We start from the raw sequence: 19,427 nt of genomic DNA on the forward strand, positions 1-19,427 counted from the left end.
AAAGGTTATCATACCAGTAGGTACATGGGTTTTTTACATAAATGTATGTCAAGATTGTACTAGGGACATGATATATTTAAATATGACGTTAGCTTGTGTTATTTTTGTCTTGACTGAGAGAGCAAAACTTTGGAGCATATTGCTGTATCTCATCTTCAGAAGTGAAAGTGAAACACTTCAATGGACACAAATCTCTATGTGGTGAAGAGTAAAGCTTTCTTAATTAAGGTTTTTAAGGAAATTCTCTGAGGGACTGCACAGGAGGGAAAAGAAATTGCTCATAATATTCAGGATTTGTTGCCGTATTTTTAGTTCTCCAGTTGAAATTTCCTCATTTTACATTTGAGAACGTCTATGGTTTTTGTGGTCTAAAAAGTTCACATTTTGAAGTAGTTCATCAGTTTCACTGTGGTGCTTTTGAGGGTGAAAAGTTGTAAAGCTTCAATTCAACAAACTGTTAATGCAGATGATTGTTTTGAATATACGTTACCAATTGATTTCCATGCATCTCCAACATCTCATTTCAAGCACTGATGTACTTCGCAAATGCAAAGGGTAATAGCTCTTAACAAGTGCAAATATGATGCTACCTTTCTTTGTGTAGTGTTCACTAATTTGTTTAAACATAAGCCATTGTTTGTTTATGACTGTAAATAAAAATTATAATTTCCTCTTGGCACAAAGAGTGCCAAGAAAACCAGAAGGAGCTGTACAAACCTAATCAGTAATGCTATCTCAATATACAAATATGTGTATATACATAATGTGTATATATTATATATTTGTTGCAGCTGAGCTGTGATTTTCTAAATTTGGAAAGTCAGACACATGCAGTTAGAAAACAAAGTAGATTTTCTAATGTTTCAATGGCACTGGTGTTTCAAAACTGATTTTGAAAAGTATACTACAAGTTGACTAATCTCTTTAAATTTAATAAATTAAAGATAGTTATTATTCACTCTGTTTTAACGTCTATCTAAAACTATTAAAATGGTATGATTAAATAAGTGTATATATGAGTTGAGTTGTTTGACAGAATAATGTCTGTGATACTGATTCCAGTTGCAGTTCTGTGTGTGATGAAGAAAGATTGCTGTGTGGTTCAGTTTCTTCTCTAAAGTAAAGTCAAGTCAGTGCAAGAAACAGCAATAGAGAGAGAGTAATAGAGAACTACTCTGTAAGAAAGAAAAACCACAAAGAATAGCTTGAGTGGACATTAACTCTCTCTTAATGCTTTAAGATATTCACAGGTGGACATGAGATTCCTTGGAAACGTTGCAAGGATACCTTCCACTAAAACAGGGAGCTCAAAGCTTCATCCAGCCTGGCTTTGGACACTTTCAGTGGCAGAATATTGATAACTTCCCTGGGCAGCCTCTTCCAGTACCCCACCACCCTCACTTTGTAAAACAAAAATTCTTCCTTATATTTAATATAAGTCAACTCTCTTTTTTGTTTAAAACCATTAACTCCTATTCTATTGCAACAGGCCCTACTAAATCTCTATTTCTCCTAAGCCCCCTTGAAATATTGAACGGCCACAATAAAATCACTCCGGAGCCTTCCAACCCCAACTCTCTCAGCCTTTCCTTATGAAGAGGGATACTCCAGCCCTTGAATCATCTCTGTGTCCCTCCTCTGGACTCACTCCTGTAATTCCATGTCCTTCCTGTGCTGGGACCCCAGAGCTGGATGCAGGGTTCCAGGTGGGGTCTCACCAGAGCAGAGCAGAGGGACAGAATCCCCTCCCTCCCCTGCTGCCCACGCTGCTTTGGATGCAGCCCAGGACACGTTTGGCTCTCTGGGCTGGGAGTGCCCATGGCTGGGTCATGTCCAGCCTCTCACCCAGCAGCACCCCCAGGGCCTTCTCACAGGGCTGTTCTCCATCTGTTCAGCCCCAGCCTGTGCTGATACTGGGGGTTTCCATAGCCTAGTTGCAGCATCTTGTACTTTGGTCTTGTTAAATTTCATGAGACTCCCGTGGGTCTAGTTCTTGTGCTTGTCCAAGTCCCTCTGGATGGTATCCCATCCTAGAGGTGTGTCAGCTGCATCACTCAGCTTGGTGTCATCTGCATATTTGCTGAGGGTACGCTTGATTCTGATGTCTGTATCATCGCTGAAGGTAGTTGTCTTGGTTTGAAAAGACAGATGTCTGCTAAGGAAGGCAGAAATCTTCCTTGAAATGGAAAAATGTAACATCCTCCCCTCCTCTGAATTATTAGAATATTGAAATCAAGGGGCTCTCAGGCAAAGATATGGGAATAGGAGTTACAGTTCTTTACTAGGAAAATTAAAATAGAAAATGCAGTAGTACAAAAAAAAACCCTATCCACTGACAGAGTCAGAATACAACCTGACACCCTGTTGGGAACGGTGTTTTTAGCAGTCTAACTAAACGGTGGCTGCAGTCCTCCTGCAGTGACAATGTGGTTCTGTTGAAGCAATGATCCTGTAGAAGGGTGTAGTCTTCCTCTGAAGGCCTGGTGGTGGTGTAGATGGGCCCAGTCTTCCTCTGGGAATCCAGTGGAGAAAGGCTGACTGTGGTGTTGCAAATCTCAAATTATATCCAGGTAGGAATGCTTGGCTCCTTCCCCTGGCTGAAGCATCTCCCAATGGGATGATGTCATTTTATCAGTCCTGCAGTGAGACTCAATGGCCCATTAAGAGGAGATACCCCACTGGAGGGAGGATGGCTCATGGAAGAGATAAAGAACAATGCCACACCTGCTTTTAACAGATGGTAATAGATACATACTTTTGGCTACATCTTGCATTGCAACCCAAAACAGTAATAAATAGCACTGGTCCCAATACCAACCCCCTGAGGGACATCACTTGTCACTGATGTCTGTCTGGACATTGAAAAGTTAACCTGTGTCCTCAGGATGTGACTATCAAATCAATTCCTCATCCACCAAACAGTCCACCCATCAAATCCATCTTAAGTTTAGAGAGAAGGATGTTAGAGAGGAGTGTTTCAAATTCTTTACAGAAGTCCAAATAAATGATAGCTTTCTTTGTCCATTGATGGACTAATGCCATCATTCAAGGCCACTGGCCACTGGGTTGGTCAAGTAGTTGGTTGGTTGCCTTTGATGAAGCTGTACTCGCTGTCCTGAATCACCTTCCTGTCCCACAAAGCTTTTAGAATGATCTATTCCATGACCTTCCCAGGCATAGAAGTGAGGCTGTTGGGTCAGTAGCTACCAGACAGCTACATTGTCTCCTCTTTTCCTGTCCACCTGGAACTTCACCTGAATTACGTGACTTTTTGAATATCATGGAGAGTGGTTTGGCAACTACAGAATTAGAGAATTATTGAATATTCTGAGTTGAAAAGGACCCACTAGGATCATCAAGTCCAGTTCTTAAGTGAATGGCGCATATGAGATTGAACCCACAGTCTTGGTGTTACTTGCACCAGGCTCTGACCAACTGGTCTCATCTCAGGGTATCATCAGCCAATTGTCTTGGGACTCTGTAATGCATTTCATAAGGTCTCTCAGATTTATATGTATGTTCAGGTTCCTCAGGTGGTCATGAACCTGATCTCTTACAGTGGAGGAATGTTGGTCCCCCAGTCCCTGTCTTGTGGTCTGTCTGCTTCAGACGTGTGGGAAGAGAGGCTGCCACTGAAGACTGAAGCAAAAAAATTGAGTCTTCATTTATTTATTTGTCTGCCACTTCCCAATGGCATTTATTTGCTTCTGTCCAGGCCTGAGCATTATTTTCCTTGAATAGGAAGGCTGAAGTCAGGTGCCAGGGCAGAAATCTTAGGCTTTTACCTGCGGTCTTGGTTACCCTTTTGCAATGCCTACCATACTACAGCATGTGGATGCAAGCAGAGCACCCTAGTGGATATTCACAGTTCATAGGGACTTTATGGAAGGTAGATGCAGCTCAGGACTATTTTAGCAGGAAACTGTATTTCAACAGGAAGCAAAATTGGAGAAGAAATGAGGTTTTAGGGGGAGTTGCATTAGCTTTTTTAGATGGATGGACTTGGTGGGTGGTGGTGGGTTTAAGGTGATCATGGAACTTAAAGGACCTAGTAGGTGGGGGACAGGAAAACCTGTTAAAAAGCTGCAACACTGAGGCGGAGACTGGGGCTGATAACTCAACAAGCAATCGGGAAAAAGAGCAGTGCACAGTGTCCAGATGCACAGATGGAACATCAAAAACATTTGGATGGGAACATACCAGAAATTATTGTGCTTGCTAAAACACAGTCCTTTATGGAGCTGGGAATGGAGCTAGTGTTTTTTAAAGACTTATGTATGCTGGAAGAGAGGAGTCACTTCAAAATTTATTTGTTTAAAGTGTTACTTAAGCTGTCTGGAGTGGACACAAATGACTCTCAGTTAGAATGGGCATCTATCCTGGTGCAGTTCATAATAAGAATTTTTTGAAGACTGAAAGTTCCCCAAATACATTGTGTCAATTGCAAATGACACTGCTACCAAAGTCAAGCCAAATTTAACTATGTGTTCCAATGTAAAAATGTTAGAGTGGCTCAAAACAAGGCTTTCTTTTTCATCCCCTCCCTTCCCCTCTCTTCTCTTTTCCTTTTTTTTTACTTTACTCTCCTTTCTTTTTTGAGCAAGTCACATTTTCCTATGAGTTTCATTCTTAGGTACAGGTGAACTTTTTTGGCTGAATTAGGAAAGCAATAACCTGTGACCAGACGAGCAATATGAGCTGATTGTTGGCCTGTTTTTAATACTTATAAAGGGAAGAGCTTTTAAAAAACTTGAGGGGTTATGTTCAAATAAAAATAACATTTTGTATTGGAAAATTTTATGTGATAATAGTAAAGGTGATACTACCAGCACTGCCTGAAATAAATGCTATATCACTAAGATTCTTAATGTTAAGTGTTAACTTTTTAGATGTATTTTAATTTTTTTAGCACTTGATTTAAGAAAAATAAGATCTGTAAAAATCTGCTTACCCTATTGTGTCATGCAAAGGAAATTAATATGGGTGTGAAATGAAAACTGATTGCACAATAGTAGAAAGTGCGAGATTGCTAGACAGTGCAATAAGAAATGAAATATATAACACCATAATACAGAAAATTCACAAAATTACATATTATTTTTGAATCCTGAATCTATCTTAGGAAGATTAGTTTGCACTTGAAGTAGCTAAATTAAATGAACCTTCAGTATTATCTCTATGACCAGAGGAGTGGGAGTAGTCTGGATAATTTGATATGTATATGAGGAAACTGAAAACAAGGAAAATTCTTCAGTACAATCCCAACAATGATAGTAGTTACTATGGTATTGTGCAAAAGATACTATCATTTCCTGAAATTGAGGAGATGGGTGAAATATAGTCAGAACTCCCTTTGGTATTCTCTTCACACAGAAGCCTAGAAATATTTTATTAAATATTAATAACAACATGAAAGACCTTTGGTCTTATTTTCATTTTAATTAGCCAGGATATATATGCCATTCACTTTGAAGCCAAATGCTACTCCTTTGTATTAACCTGCAGGGGGTACTAGAAAATTGAACCAAGTAGCATTTAGCTATTTCTCCTCCTGCCAGAGATAATTAACATCTACTCTTTTGCAGACTCTCTTACTGTTACCTGATCCCCATATACAGGTTTCATATTCACTTCCAGTCTGAACAGTAGGGTGTGAAATGCTGCCTCAGCCCATTTCTTACAAATCGGCAGAACTCAGGAAAGTTATTAACCTTCAACTTTAACCTGCTAAACTTACAAGGGAAACTTAATCTCATCATAAAATCATATTGGTGAGACAAAATGGACAATAATTCCGGGAGGGAATTATTATTACAAAAACGTGTATAATGCACTGAACCCTTTTGTTTTGTGGTGAATGATAAAGACAATGAAGAGCCTAAGAATGATAGCTGGTATGGCAGAAGGAAGTAGGAAATTTTTTGACACATAAAGCTAAGGCAGGAATTAGTAAGAAGTAAAATAAAAAGGTAAGAAACTAATTGTATGAAATCTGTGGGTTTCTAGACTTTTGGCCTTTCTGCCTCATACATAGATTTTTCCACACCACTTCTAAAGCCTGAGAATTATCTTAAAGGGAGTCTTGGAACTGCTGATGGAGCAGCCATTGATCCTGAGGCCTCAACTGGGAGAGCCTTGGAGAGCTGCCAGGCTTGTTGGCCAGCTTTCTTCTTTGGCTAATGGCCTTGGGCATTCACTTTGGCCAGAGTTTGGTGTACTGTGGCCAACTGTCCAGGCAGCCTAGTGTTTCTTTTTTCTTAAACTTAACATATTTATCTTGGTCAGTCCACTGCAAAGCTATAATCTTGCCAGTTCTTCACTGTGGGACTGGGCAGTCATCTTGGCTAAGCTTCCTCAGAGTGAAGAGTCTGGTGAACTTAAATTAGTTACACACATTAATGGATATAAAGCAGAGCTGCTTTGACAAGAAACCCACCTGTGTTCTGCTCAGAAAAGAATATGTCTGAATATTCTACTTACTGGTGAATTCACATTTTCTAATGATTGTCAGAGAAACTGTAATGAGTTCAACTGTCACTTTTGATTGAAATTATTTCCTTTGTGCATAAGCATTATAAGACATGATACATTTTTTCACTGACCCCCTCCTTCATAAAATAGATGGTTCTCCTTTAATCATCTAATACTCAATATTTTGTATATTTTATTTCCCACTTATGTAAAATTAACATAATTCCTTTTTTCCTTCACATCTCCTAGCCTAGTTCTGGGAACACAATTATTCATTTCTCCATGTAAAAGTTCATGAAGGTAATAATGCTTTATCTTACAGGAGTGTTATGGAAATAGATTTCAGTAGTATCTATGAGGAAACTGTGTTGTGATGATAAGAAGTTTGCCTTTTCCAAAACTCCTGTGGAGTGAAGGAATATAAACAGTATAAAAAATATAATGTTTTGTTTACAAGGTGAAAAACATGCAAACAAGAGCTTCTTTTATCTCCTAATTGTCCTGACATTTTAGACAAAATGTTAAGTGGGAAACAGAAATATCAATCACTACTTTTTCTAAATAAACTCACATTAGTCCATTTGTGATACTCTGAGGTATTTTCCTGTGTAGTTTGTAAATTTTAACAGGTGTAATCAGATTTGTAAACTTAAAACTTTGGTATCTGCTGTAACTTATCATCTTAGGTTCCACCCCGCTGCTTTTAGAAAAGCCAATTTAGCCTGTTACATGGTGGTTACCAGACTTGGATTGCTAATGACCACAGAGGCTGCAAAACAGACTGATGTATCTCACTTCCCTTGTTCACAGATATGTATATAATGTGTTAGAGCAAACTGAAAATATTAAACCTATTTTATACTGCTAGAACACTTGGTTTGAATTTGAAAAATTAAGCATTCAAGTCTAAAGAAATCCATGTCTTTGCATGTAGGGAGCTGTAAGAGTATGAGTTGTTACTAAGGGGAAGAAAACAGGAAGGAAAAGAGGTTTTGTTAGTGCATACTAGTTTTAGCACTTTTTTGTGTCAATAAATACATTAAAATAGTAACCCTCCCAGTTACTCATTTATTAATATTACAAGTGGACATTTTCTCTGTTTTGGAAGCATTACTACTAAGGAGTTTTGAGTAATAGAAGATAGAAAATATTAAGCTAAACATTTGTTTTTTCCACATTGTAAAAGTACTTAAGGGTTTTCAGGAACAGAAGATCAAAAGTGATTATCTTTTGTTTATACTAAAAAGAATAAACAAAACCACCTGTTTAAGCTTAAAAGGTAATCAAACTTATTTTTTTTTCAGAGGTACAGTTACTGAATTTAGGATATGCATACAAGATACAGTTATGGATCATTTATCCTGTAACAGATAAAATACAATTGTTCAAAAATATTTGAATTATGTTGTATGGTTACCATCATGGCATTATAAAACACTGAAGGGTACTTGGAAAACACAACTAAGCCATCTCCTGGTCTCTCAGCTAAGATAATGTAAAGATACAATGAAACATCTGATATTTCTGATACTGAAGCACAGCTTTCTAGTTTTCTTTGCTCCCATGTTCAGCTGCCACAAGGTTGATGACTGTGAAGTAAGTTGCATTAATGTGCCAGGCCAATGTAAGACAGAACACTAAATTTGGTCTACTTCTGGTCAAATTTGAAGGAATTAAAAATATGTCTTTTATATCATGTATGAATATCAGTATGAATAATGTAACTGTTGTCAATTGAGTAGTTTACTTATTTGGAGACCTGTCATTACTGAACAAGAGTACAGAATCTAATTATTTCCATTTCATATTCATTTATGACTGTATTATATGAGAAAGAAAAACAGTTTCCAAACTCCTAATGAATTCAATGTCTGGCATTTTTCTTCAGCATCCAGAAAATTCAACAAATGAAATGGCAATTGTGTAGTCTGCCTCAGTAGAACAGCTGCACAAGTTAGTTCACCACAAAACAGCTGAACAAAATGTTTATGGAGTACTGTTTCCTTAATTATTTCACAGAACCTTTCTGGCTCTGGAGATTTGTTTGAGCCAACTATTGCAAATCTCTGAATTCCAGAAATAGTAGATTCCTGTCCTTCCTGCTTTACCTCAATTTTTTATCATGCAAACAAAAGCTGTTGATCCTTTGTAGCTTTAAGCTTACAACTCTGTATTAACGTTCTTTATATTTTAATAAGAAATTGAGATCTGGGAAGGCAGTGTTAATCAGATGACTGAGTTAATCTAAGTTTTCTCTTGAGTAATTCTAAGTGATTCTTGCTCTAGCAGTTTTGTGAAACTGTAAAGAAAACTGGAACAGAGTGCAATGTACTTGACATAGCCATGAGTGTTTTAAGAATTCAGTCTCTCAGAAGCTTACCCTGATGCATAGTTTGACATTATTTTGCATCTGGGCATCAAGAAATATGAATAACTATATTGAAACTTGATTTATCCAAACTAAAAGGATGAAGAAAGTTAGTTTAATTTTGACCTTTTAGTTAAATCTGCTAATATGAAAAATACCTGACAGAAGGAGTTTCTTAGTTAATTATGAATAGAGTGAAATTCTCCTCATATCTTGGGCCCTATGTGGTCTTCATAGCTTCTTGGCTTCCTTAATTATGCAGAATGATGAAACATATTTATTGGCCAGAGACAATTTGGATTGTCCTAGGATTTTTTTCTAGCCATTTCTAGAAAACAACCAAGCTAAAGGAAGCCCTTATTTGCCCAATTTCTAGGAAACAGAGTCATGATCTTGCACAAAAAGGAGGCATTTTGAAATTTTGCACAGGGTCACTGGAAACTTTGCTTCCCATTACAGTCATCTGTTCTAACTCCCTGCAATTTCAGTCTTACTCCCTACCCTCAATTTCCTAGTGTTTTGTCTTTATAAGTGTTTTTCTCCCCATACCCTGCCTTTCTTTCTCTATACCTTCAGCATCAGCTATATGTAGTTTATATTATATACATTTCTTAATTTTTGAGGGGGAAATAGTTGTTTGTTTCCTATTCAGCATGTTTGCAAGAAAACACCACTGCTTTCATACTTAGAGACCTGCGCCAGAGTATTGTGAGGCATCGTGACTGTATTTATTCAAATAAGGAGGGTGAGATTGTCTGTGGGATTCAAACCTAGCAGCCTGAGCTCACAGCTGCACCTAGCGCTCTGTTCTGTTATGAACCAGTAAGTAAAGGATGTACTTATTACTAGGGCTGGGGAATTATCCATGCAAAACAATTAAAATTGCTTCTGTTCAAGGATAACCCACACATACGATGTGAGCACCATGTAAGATCACTGTCTCATTTTGGTCTCATTTTTATTGAGATTTTGGTCTCATTTTTACTGAGGTTTTTTTTATTATGTTTTATTTTTGTCTGTTCAAACAACCAGGGTTTTTTTTCATACAAGTTCTCACTGGTATGAATTAGTACATGGCTTGAGTACAAGTAACAGGCTAGAACGGAGGGATAAATTTGCTTAATAAGTATTTTTCAGATGTACATAGGACTATCAAAAATTCTGAGGGTTCAGTCCAATGCTTGCACTTAATTATCAACCAAAAACAAGTTGTAAAATGATGATGTTTTGCTTCAGATTTTTTTTTTTCTTCAGCAGAAATAATTATGTTTTAGAATCTTAAAAACACCTAAAGAAATAGAGACATATGACAAGGAAATAGATGAGAGAGACTGAGAGAGCAAAGTAGACTGTCTCAAAACATATTTATGTTTTGTAACATAAAAAGTCATAAGGGCCACTGCAACCTTATCTTCCTTTTGGTATTTCACCAGATAGCTCCACAGAACATCTACAGCTCTCTGTGAGACCTTCAATTATATGTGCATGGTAAGATACAGCCCTGTTTGACTAGGATTAAAAATGGAGGTGTGATAAATACTTTCAGTTTCTGAGCTGTTTCAGTGGTCTACTTCCAAGAAGAATAAATGTTACAACTGAATCTGGGTAGGGAAGAAGGCTGGCAGTAACTAGGGTGAAACACATCTCAGGCTTAAAATGAAACAGAAGTAGTAAGTCTGTTAAAAGATACCATTTTATCTGAGAAAGAAAGAGAAGAGAGACTGAAGCCAAGAAGCTGGTGTGGGTTCATGCTTGCTCACCAAATTTCTGGCCTTGCAGGCTAATGGACTCTTACAAAGCTTGTCATTTAACATTTTTTCCTTAAAGATTCCATGATTCTCTTCAGATTTCAAGAGATTTTTTTAAAAATTTTATTTAAAGATTTTTTTTTTCAGTTTCGTGTTCAAATGCCATTTGTTCTCTGAAGGACTTAGGCAGTAAAAGAGCTTTTGATGTCTCCAGGCTCCAGTAAAATGTTCCTAACCTGCTGAGGATTTGGGAGAGCTCTAGCTCTGAATCTTTAGTTAAGCAGATGGATTGCTGCCAGAGAATGGTCAAAGAATCTGCCCTAAGAATCCAGGAACTAAGACCAGCAGCCAGGCTGTAGCCACAAAGTAGAAGCACGAAGCGTTCAGCAGTGGGCTCTGCTCACTGCAGAATAGTCCTGCCTGAAGAGCAGGATGAAACCAGCTAGTCAGAAGTGAGTGATGTTCCCTATCTTGTTGAACCTTTGTGTTTGTTATACAAACTATTCTTAATGACGTACACTAATTAAAATATATTTGTGATTTTTTTAATAAGTGCAGTGCAGAGCTCCACAGGTGCAGGTCAGCTATTCTAGCTCTTGCTGTTGATATGGATTCATTTCTTTGTTACCTCATGCCTATATAGCCCCTAATGTCTTTCTTCCTGGAATTTGGATGTAGGATGTAAGGAAAACAAAATTAGTGTCAAATTTCTTTGGTCCTTAAAACTGTAAAGGCCCATGAAATCCAACTCATGTGTGCTTGATTAGGTGACTGAAGAATATAATTAGCACTATGTCCTCCATCTATGGGAAAAGACTTGACATTGCATACAGCCTTGATGCATTCAATGCTAAAACGGTGACTTCGGTCCTGTGTTGCTATGTCACAGCAGCAGGCAAGAGGAACATAAAAGGTGTTTTCTAAATGTATTTAATTTCTGTAGTGTTGTAATTGTCTGACAGTTACAACTGGGAAGAAGTTCCAGAAGACTAGGAATAATCGCTTATTTAGTCTCTTTCTTTGTTGATTTCCTGTCACACATTTTTTTCCCAGAAATCATTTTGATTTCTGGGTTGTTTTTTTCTAAGAATTAAAAAATGTCAAGAAGGTGATGGAAGTGCTGTAGTTAAGGAAAAATATTTGAGTAGTCCAAGACAATAAAGTGTTAAAATACCAGTTTGTGCTTATTTAGGTAGGTCCAGTGTTGCACAGAAACTGGCTTTAAACTGAAATGTTGATACTAATGTAGCTCAAGTTCCAATTCATGGAAGAGTTTCCTTTTTGCATTGAATATTGCTATAAATGTATGCCATTATTGAAGGATTTGGCCAGTGTTTTTGTAGAATCTGTGTTTTCAAAGCCACCCCCAAATTTTTGTAGACATTGTATTATAGCCTAAGTACTAGGTTAGCTGCAGTGTAGCTGTAGTGTAGTGCTTCCTCTGCTGGGAGGACCTTTTACTTAAGATGAAAAATGTGCTTCATATGTACAAGTTCATTTTGCATATATTTATCAGCAGAGAGGGTGTCCTGCCATCTTCAGATTTGGTAGCTGGACCAAGTGAGATTGTGTCCTCCTGCTGTCTCACTGACTTTGCTATTTTCCCTGAGCTTCCATTTTATTACCCACCAATTCTCCTTTCTTTGCTGCTGCTCAAGTCACAGAATTTCAGGGATGAATAATTTCAGACATAAATTCTTAAAAACCCATTACTATGGAAGAGTTGAAAGCAGATTAATTTGATAGTAGTCAGAACAGGAGAAAAAATAGGGTTAAAGAACAGGAATTGGTTTGGGGGCTTTAGCAGATTTCTTTGCTGTGTGGAAGAATAAAATAGTGTATTTCTGTAAGAAGAGCACTGAAGTGAGAAAACATTCAATTCACTTGCTTCTAAGCAGTGAAGACTTCAGATTTATTGGTCTGTTTTTTGCTTTGTTTGTTGTTTATTAATTTCAATTCCATCCACTGAAAACTATAGCAACTGACCCAATTTCTGACTGTGATTTCATTAAAAATATAAGTAAAAATAGGATACTAGCATAGTAATTAATTTTGCTCTTTCACTTGCCCTAGGTAATGCAAAAGTTTTTCTCTTGCCTGTTTTTTTCTTGTCTTGATTTTCACATTAAGTGAAGTTCAGTTGTCACAGTCAATTGAAAAGTGTAAGAATATGGTTTAGTAAAATTATTTGTTTAAAATACAAGTTAAATAAAAGTTCTTACTTAACATTACGCATAAATCCCACATGATTTATGAAGTATGATCTTACAGTGCAGCACTGGTCAAAACCTCCTACCTGTAACAGCTGAGTAATGACTTCATAAATGTGTGGGTGTAATTTTGAAACTGGAAAATGCCGTCTTGTGAGCCATTAATATCTATGTGCAGCAAGAAGACTTATGTTTTAATGTGTATCTACTTCTGAATTTCGTTTAAGGTGACTTATTGCATCCTCAAACAAAATACCAAGCTCTTATATGGAGTAAGTGGAGGGCATGTGGTCTTAGTGAGTATCTCTGTGTGCTCATGCTTGTGGCATTTGTGTACACTTAATAGAAGTTAATATGTAGATCAACAGTCTTTGGCATTTCTGGTTTGTTTTTTGCCTCAAAAAATTTCAGTTTACAACCAAATAAGATATGTTGTCAGTGTGTGCATTAGCAATACTGGGAGTCGCAAGTCCTGGAAGTCCATGGGGAGTAATGCAGATCTGTGCTTCTCAAACAGTATTTTGTCTGACAGTGGAGTTTGTACCATGTTTGTGAGTGAAATGTTCCTTACACCAGGTGCAGAATCCCTTTTGAAGTGGAGTCCATTTTGTAAACTTTGGGTTCCAGATGCATTTCTTTGGTTCCATCCATTTCATGTATGCAGCCATCTGCTAGGAAACCATCTTCTGTTTTCTCAGTCTACAACACAATTACTTATTTTGAAAATAAATTAGTTTTTCTAAATTACGTGCCCATTTCATCTTTCAGTACAAAAGCTGTAATTATTTAACTGCTAGTGAATTCTTAAAGTATATTTACACTTCCTCTCATGCATCTTAAGCATTTGTACATCTTCAAGCCAAGTACTGCATTCTTCTGATTCAAGCTGTCATCTTCAAGCCACCCACGCATGGTGGTTTGGTGTAGGCATTTTTCAGATAAGTTTTTAAATAAACCAATCCACAGATGCAGATGAATAGAACGGATTGTGAAAGTTAAGGACTGATTTGCAAATTAAGTGGGCTGTTTCAGAGATGGGGTTTGCCACTGCCAGGCTGGCAGAGATAGCAAGTTTTCCTGCCTCTTGGACCTCAGTTAGGGAGATTGTGTCTGGTGTGCCTGTGGGGCATTCTTTGGCTTGACTGACAAGTCAAACTTATATCAGTCCTTTGGGCAACCTACTATGAAATGCTGCTCAAAAAACCCTCTTTTTTTCAGTCATTACAGACCCTGGAGCAACCTCTGAGTCAGCCTCAGGCCATTGTCTCCATTTTAACTCAGATCTCCAGTCTTTTTCCAAATGGCCTGTGTGGCTATATATAAAAGAGTGGCCTTACCTATAGCCTGCTTTTTGTCATCTCAGTGCTTTTTTTTCTCTTACAGAAATAGTGTTTTGTTTCTTTTCTTCTTCATCACGTTTACACCCTGTCATCTTTTTGCATGTTTATGGGTGTCTTTCCCAGTCTAAGCTGGTTTTGGTGGTTAGGTGGTTCTCTGATTTGTGCTGGGGAAGGGTTCTTCATGGGGAAGAGTTCTCTTCCGAGACAAAATTAGGAATGCCTGAGCCCAGAACGATTTACACCTGGATTTGAGTTAACTAAAACATATACAACTTCTCAGGATCAAGACCTCATCTTGGAAAAAATCTGTTGGAAATTTGATGTTAAATGTTATCCAGGTACAGTGTTCAGACCTTTAGCATGTTTTGTATTTTGAGAATTGCTTAACTTAGCAACAGATGGCAGGTACTTTAAAAGCAGAAGCTATGTTTGTAACAGACTTTTAAAATAGGATATAACATGACTGAAAAGTGTTATACTAAAGTAATAATTTTATACATATTAAGTTTTTTATGGACTTACATTGTTGAGGATTCGTTATTATAAGCAGCAGCTTTCTGCATTCCGTATTTTTATGAGTTTCAATGGAAGAGTGAAAAATCTACGTAGAGTTTTCTCCAAAAAAATCACAAGGATGCATTTTACTTCTAATTAGGTTTGTGGATGACTGGCTTTGGTTTCACTGCTGATTATTAATAAAATGTAGGATGTGCACAGTACTCTTAGAGAGAGGAAATATATTAGGAGGAGAGGAGAGAGGAGACTCGAGGAGACTCGAGGAGGGGAGACTCAAGGAGAGGAGACTGGAGGAGAGGAGACTCGAGGAGACTCGAGGAGACTTGAGGAGACTTGAGGAGAGGAGACTCGAGGAGAGGAGACTCGAGGAGAGGAGAGGAGAGGAGAGGAGAGGAGAGGAGAGGAGAGGAGAGGAGAGGAGAGGAGAGGAGAGGAGAGGAGAGGAGAGGAGAGGAGAGGAGAGGAGAGGAGAGGAGAGGAGAGGAGAGGAGAGGAGAGGAGAGGAGAGGAGAGGAGAGGAGGACGGAAGGGGAAGGAAGGGGAGGGGGAGGGGAGGGGGAGGGGAGGATTTTATGTTACTTAATCAACAGGATTATTTACTGAATTAAATTTTGGATTTTTTTGGTCAGAATACGATTTATTCCAATATGTTTTGACAGTGCCGTCAGCTATGAGAAACTAGTGACTCTAGATATTCTCTGCCAGAATGATGAATCTATTTCCAGTAAGCTAGTTGCTTCATCGTGTTGGGTATACTCTTGGGCATTTATCACGTAATTCCCTTAATTCAAATCAGTTGTGTACATATTTTGTAATTGATGAATTACTCACAGTAAATAAATATTCATACAAAATCAACTATTTGTTAAATTTTAAAAAATACTGTTTAACAGTTTTTGTACCAGAAATTAGCAGTCTTTTGTTTACTGTGTCTTTTCACAATAAACAAACTTTAAATATGAATTAGTGTATTTTAAAATGCTATTTACAATTATTACAACATTTACTCTATACCATTTCAGGTAAGAACACATTTACATTGCAAGTGTATGTTAAATACTTTTATCAGCACAGTGACTAATACCAGATCACTAGTCCTTGAAATAACATGTCATTAAATTTTGAAGATGAAACAACTATTCTCCCATCAAATTCTACACTACATTTTGATGAAATGCCTTGGTTAAGTAATGTCTTTGAAGACTGGGTGTTACTTCCTTTAGCTCTGATTATAGTTGGCAGACATAATGTGTTCTTTGTGTATTACCAAAACAGAACATCTCTGTGGCGTACTCAGTCTTTTCTTCATAAATGGATGCAACTTTGGTGTGTTGGATGTATTTCAGTGTGTTGTTTGCATTTGATTAATTTGGTCTTACAGCTTTTGTGTGTGCAAGTTTCTTACCCCTACTACTGCATATATATGATTGATGCAGTGAACTGTTGGCTTCTGTTCTGTAAATATTAATCAAAGAGTATGCTCCTCTGCTTAATGGCTTTTCAGTGTAGGAGGCAGCCAAACAACTATAGTCTGTTTTTTTTTTTTTTTTCTTTAATCATTATTGTGTAAGACACTGGCTAGAACATTTTTTTTAATCTATAAACACTATTTCATGCTTCAACATATCCATTGTTTGGTCAAAGTTATGAAATATTGTTGCTCAATGAAACTTTGTTTTCAGCATTTCCTGGTAAAGCAGTAATAGAAGAGATAAAACAGTAAAGGAAGGGGTAGATAATTAAGTAAAGAAAAATACTAGGAATTCGTGCAAGAAAGAAGCAGAAGGTGCAGAGTCAGTAAATTCAGCCTCATATGGTTTCAGGTCTTATGATTTGGACAAATAGTTTTCTTTAATCAAAAGCCAAACTGGATGCTTTTTTAGATTCCATGGCTGTGGTGAAAGGAAGAATTTGTGACTAAAATATTCTTAAGGAGAATAAGGTAGACATTTGCTATGTTCCAATGTGTGTTTAAAATGTGTATAAGAATAGTTGATTAGTATGACAGCTTATTTGGGTGAGAAATTAAAAGACGTTCAATATTTAAATAAATAAACCAGTAAATGTTTGGTGGGGGTGGTGGTGGTGCAGCTCAGTATCAGAAGCAATGAGTTTCTTGAAAACACAGCTCACATTTTTCTGGCATGTAGTTCTGGTATAAATTTGATAGATACAGCTTTAGTCATTCTCCATGAATGTCACCAGTGAGGCAAGCCAAGGCTTATGCTTCAGGGTTTGTAATGTTTTTTGGGATCCGGTGTGGGATAACTTTAGTGACTGTGCATCCCTTGTCCCTTTCTTAAAAATATCTCTAAATTGTGCTGGTAGCAAAATTTTACCCCTATCAGTATCACAGACTTAGCTTAAGAATTTAGCAGAATTAGCAGAATTTATTGAATTGCTGTTGCCCTTGACCATTAGGATAGATTTGCTATAATCCTCTCAAGCACTGTAGGATCATAGAGACTATCACATTCTGTGTATTTACTAACACTTTTGTTCTACAAATTATATTTCAATTGTTATGATATTTTTTTTTTCATTCCTCCGGTTCTTGTCTGCAAAATGTATCTCAGTTTTTGTTATAGGCCTTCAGAAAGACATAAGGCAGAAATCCTCCAAACTGTCTAGAATTTTATATTATATAAGGTGTTCAAAGGCAGATCTGTTTTTATAGAAAGGAACACAGTAATACTGAAGCTTGTGGTTCAGAAAAATAGTCGTTGAAAGCTGATTCATTAAATCACAAAAACTTCTAGTTTATTTCCAGTCAGTTTATTTATCTCATAGTGTATTGAAAATACTTTCAGGAAACATCAATAAGAGGACTGAATGGCTTGAATAAAATACTTGTGGCATAGTCCACATTACGTAGTAGAAATTAATATGTTTTGTTAGTTGAACACATATTTACACAGTGTTTTATCACCTTGCTTTGAGCTACTTCTATAAATACTCTTCTTGCATATATACTTATATTTACATTTGAATATATTAGCATGCTCTTGCAGAAATAACTATTTGGAAAGAAATTTTTGCTTACAGACTGTTTGTATAAATTGAGTATTTGTTTCAGATCCATGTCAAAATGGTAGACCTTATGATTTTAAAAATCCTTTCTCCTGGATAAAGGCCATTTCCACTGTTTTAATTCATAAATATGTGCTTCAGTGAATTGAATCTACATCTTCCATTTTGATAATGATTATTTCCACATTCTCATTGTTTGTTAGTTCTCAAAAGTTAATTTTTAGTCCAGCTAAGGAATCTTCATGTCTGGTTAATGTAGTTACTGCTTGTTGACCTTCTGGAAATGCTGATAAGTCAAAGAACTTTTTAATGTGCTAAGAACAGCTAACTGTTATAAAGTTAGATGCTTTTCTCTGCTGATCTGCACCTGTCATTGTTCTTCCCTAGTTTTTGTAATGACATTGTTGAGGCTGCAACACTAATACGGAAGTAAGATGAGGCAAAACCATGGCTTCTTAAAGACCTTGTCTAGTAGTTGTTTTAGTTTAGTTTACATATAAATATTGTCCCTAAGGTGCAAATTTTAGGACAGACTTGTTAAGGTACATTTTCTTTTCAAGTGTAGTTCTTTGGAAGTGGTGATTTATATCTTAAAAATATGTAGTGTTAAAAAGAAACAGAGGATTTGGATATATTAATTACTGTAGTTTTTGATAGGCTTTTGGCTGATACAAGTAAGGTAATATGTCTGTAATAGAACAGAATCTCTATTAATAGTACCTTCCTTTATGTGTCTTTCTAAGAAACAGGGCAATTATTTCAATTTAAATGTAGTGTGAAAAACTGAAGAAGGTACTTAATAATGCCTTTGTACTACTTGAATTTCTGTATGTTTATGTATTTGTTTATGGAATTTAAAATTAAAATACTTAAAATGAACAAGGCACATTTGTAGATACATGGGAAAATAATAGTTGCATTTTCTCTTTTTACAAACTCTAGGGGGGACACAAAGATTACCTCGCACAATTGGAGTGTCATTGGCAAAAGAACTAATCTTCTCTGCACGCATTGTAGATGGTGAGGAAGCAAAATCAATAGGATTGATTAGCCATGTGGTAGAACAGAATGAAGCAGGGGATGCTGCATACAGAAGAGCATTAGCTCTGGCAAGAGAATTCTTACCTCAGGTATAACAAATCATTTTGATTTTTTAGTTTTTACCAATAGTAAGACTGAAAAAGACACAGTTTTATTAAAGAGAACTGTCACAAAATTATATATCAAAAATCCATGCTAGTTATGTGGCAAGACAGCCACATAATAATAACCAGAAGTTTTCTCTCTTGTATTGAATGGCGTTATTTGGTAATTACTTCATACTGAGACAAACCTCCATCAATCCTCATTTTGCCATGATCTGGTCTGTGTTTTCATTATGTGTTCTGGCTTTCAGCTTTTAAACAACAACAAAAAATGTTATACAGGTTTTATTTTTTAGTATAGCCATTATTTTAATAGATTACTTTGTTGCTGTTGAACTCCTCAGAAGGGAAGCAAAAGGTCCTAGATAGAAAATTCCTAGGAGGCAGAAAAAGAAAATAATTAGTGAATCACTTTATTGGACCACAATGTTAGCAGTTAAAATTTTTCATTGGAAATGTAAAATGTAATAGCTTAGCTATGGCATTTAATGGTGGTTATTTGTGTCTTGAACACCTTCATAGAAAGACAAAAACTAGAAGTACAGTAAAAAATTTAACATACAGTGGTTCTGGAAAGTTGATTATTAGAACTGCCTCAT

At 36.7% G+C, this 19,427-nt stretch overlaps 1 protein-coding gene across 11 annotated transcripts in view; it reads left to right on the plus strand.

The window, feature by feature from the left end:
• AUH (AU RNA binding methylglutaconyl-CoA hydratase) overlaps window positions 1–19,427 on the plus strand; it is a 149,514-nt gene that overhangs the window by 90,610 nt on the left and 39,477 nt on the right. For all 11 annotated transcript variants that reach the window (XR_015281089.1, XR_015281088.1, XR_015281086.1 and 8 more), the window contains one exon: window positions 18,626–18,813. Coding sequence is in view for 3 of the 11 variants with exons in the window: in XM_023944929.2 (XP_023800697.2) it covers window positions 18,626–18,813 (188 nt within the window). In the remaining 8 variants the exon portion in view is untranslated. The remainder of the gene's footprint in view (window positions 1–18,625; window positions 18,814–19,427) is intronic.

Source organism: Cyanistes caeruleus, chromosome Z, assembly GCF_971803275.1.
Source record: "Cyanistes caeruleus chromosome Z, bCyaCae1.hap1.1, whole genome shotgun sequence".
NCBI lineage: Eukaryota > Metazoa > Chordata > Aves > Passeriformes > Paridae > Cyanistes > Cyanistes caeruleus.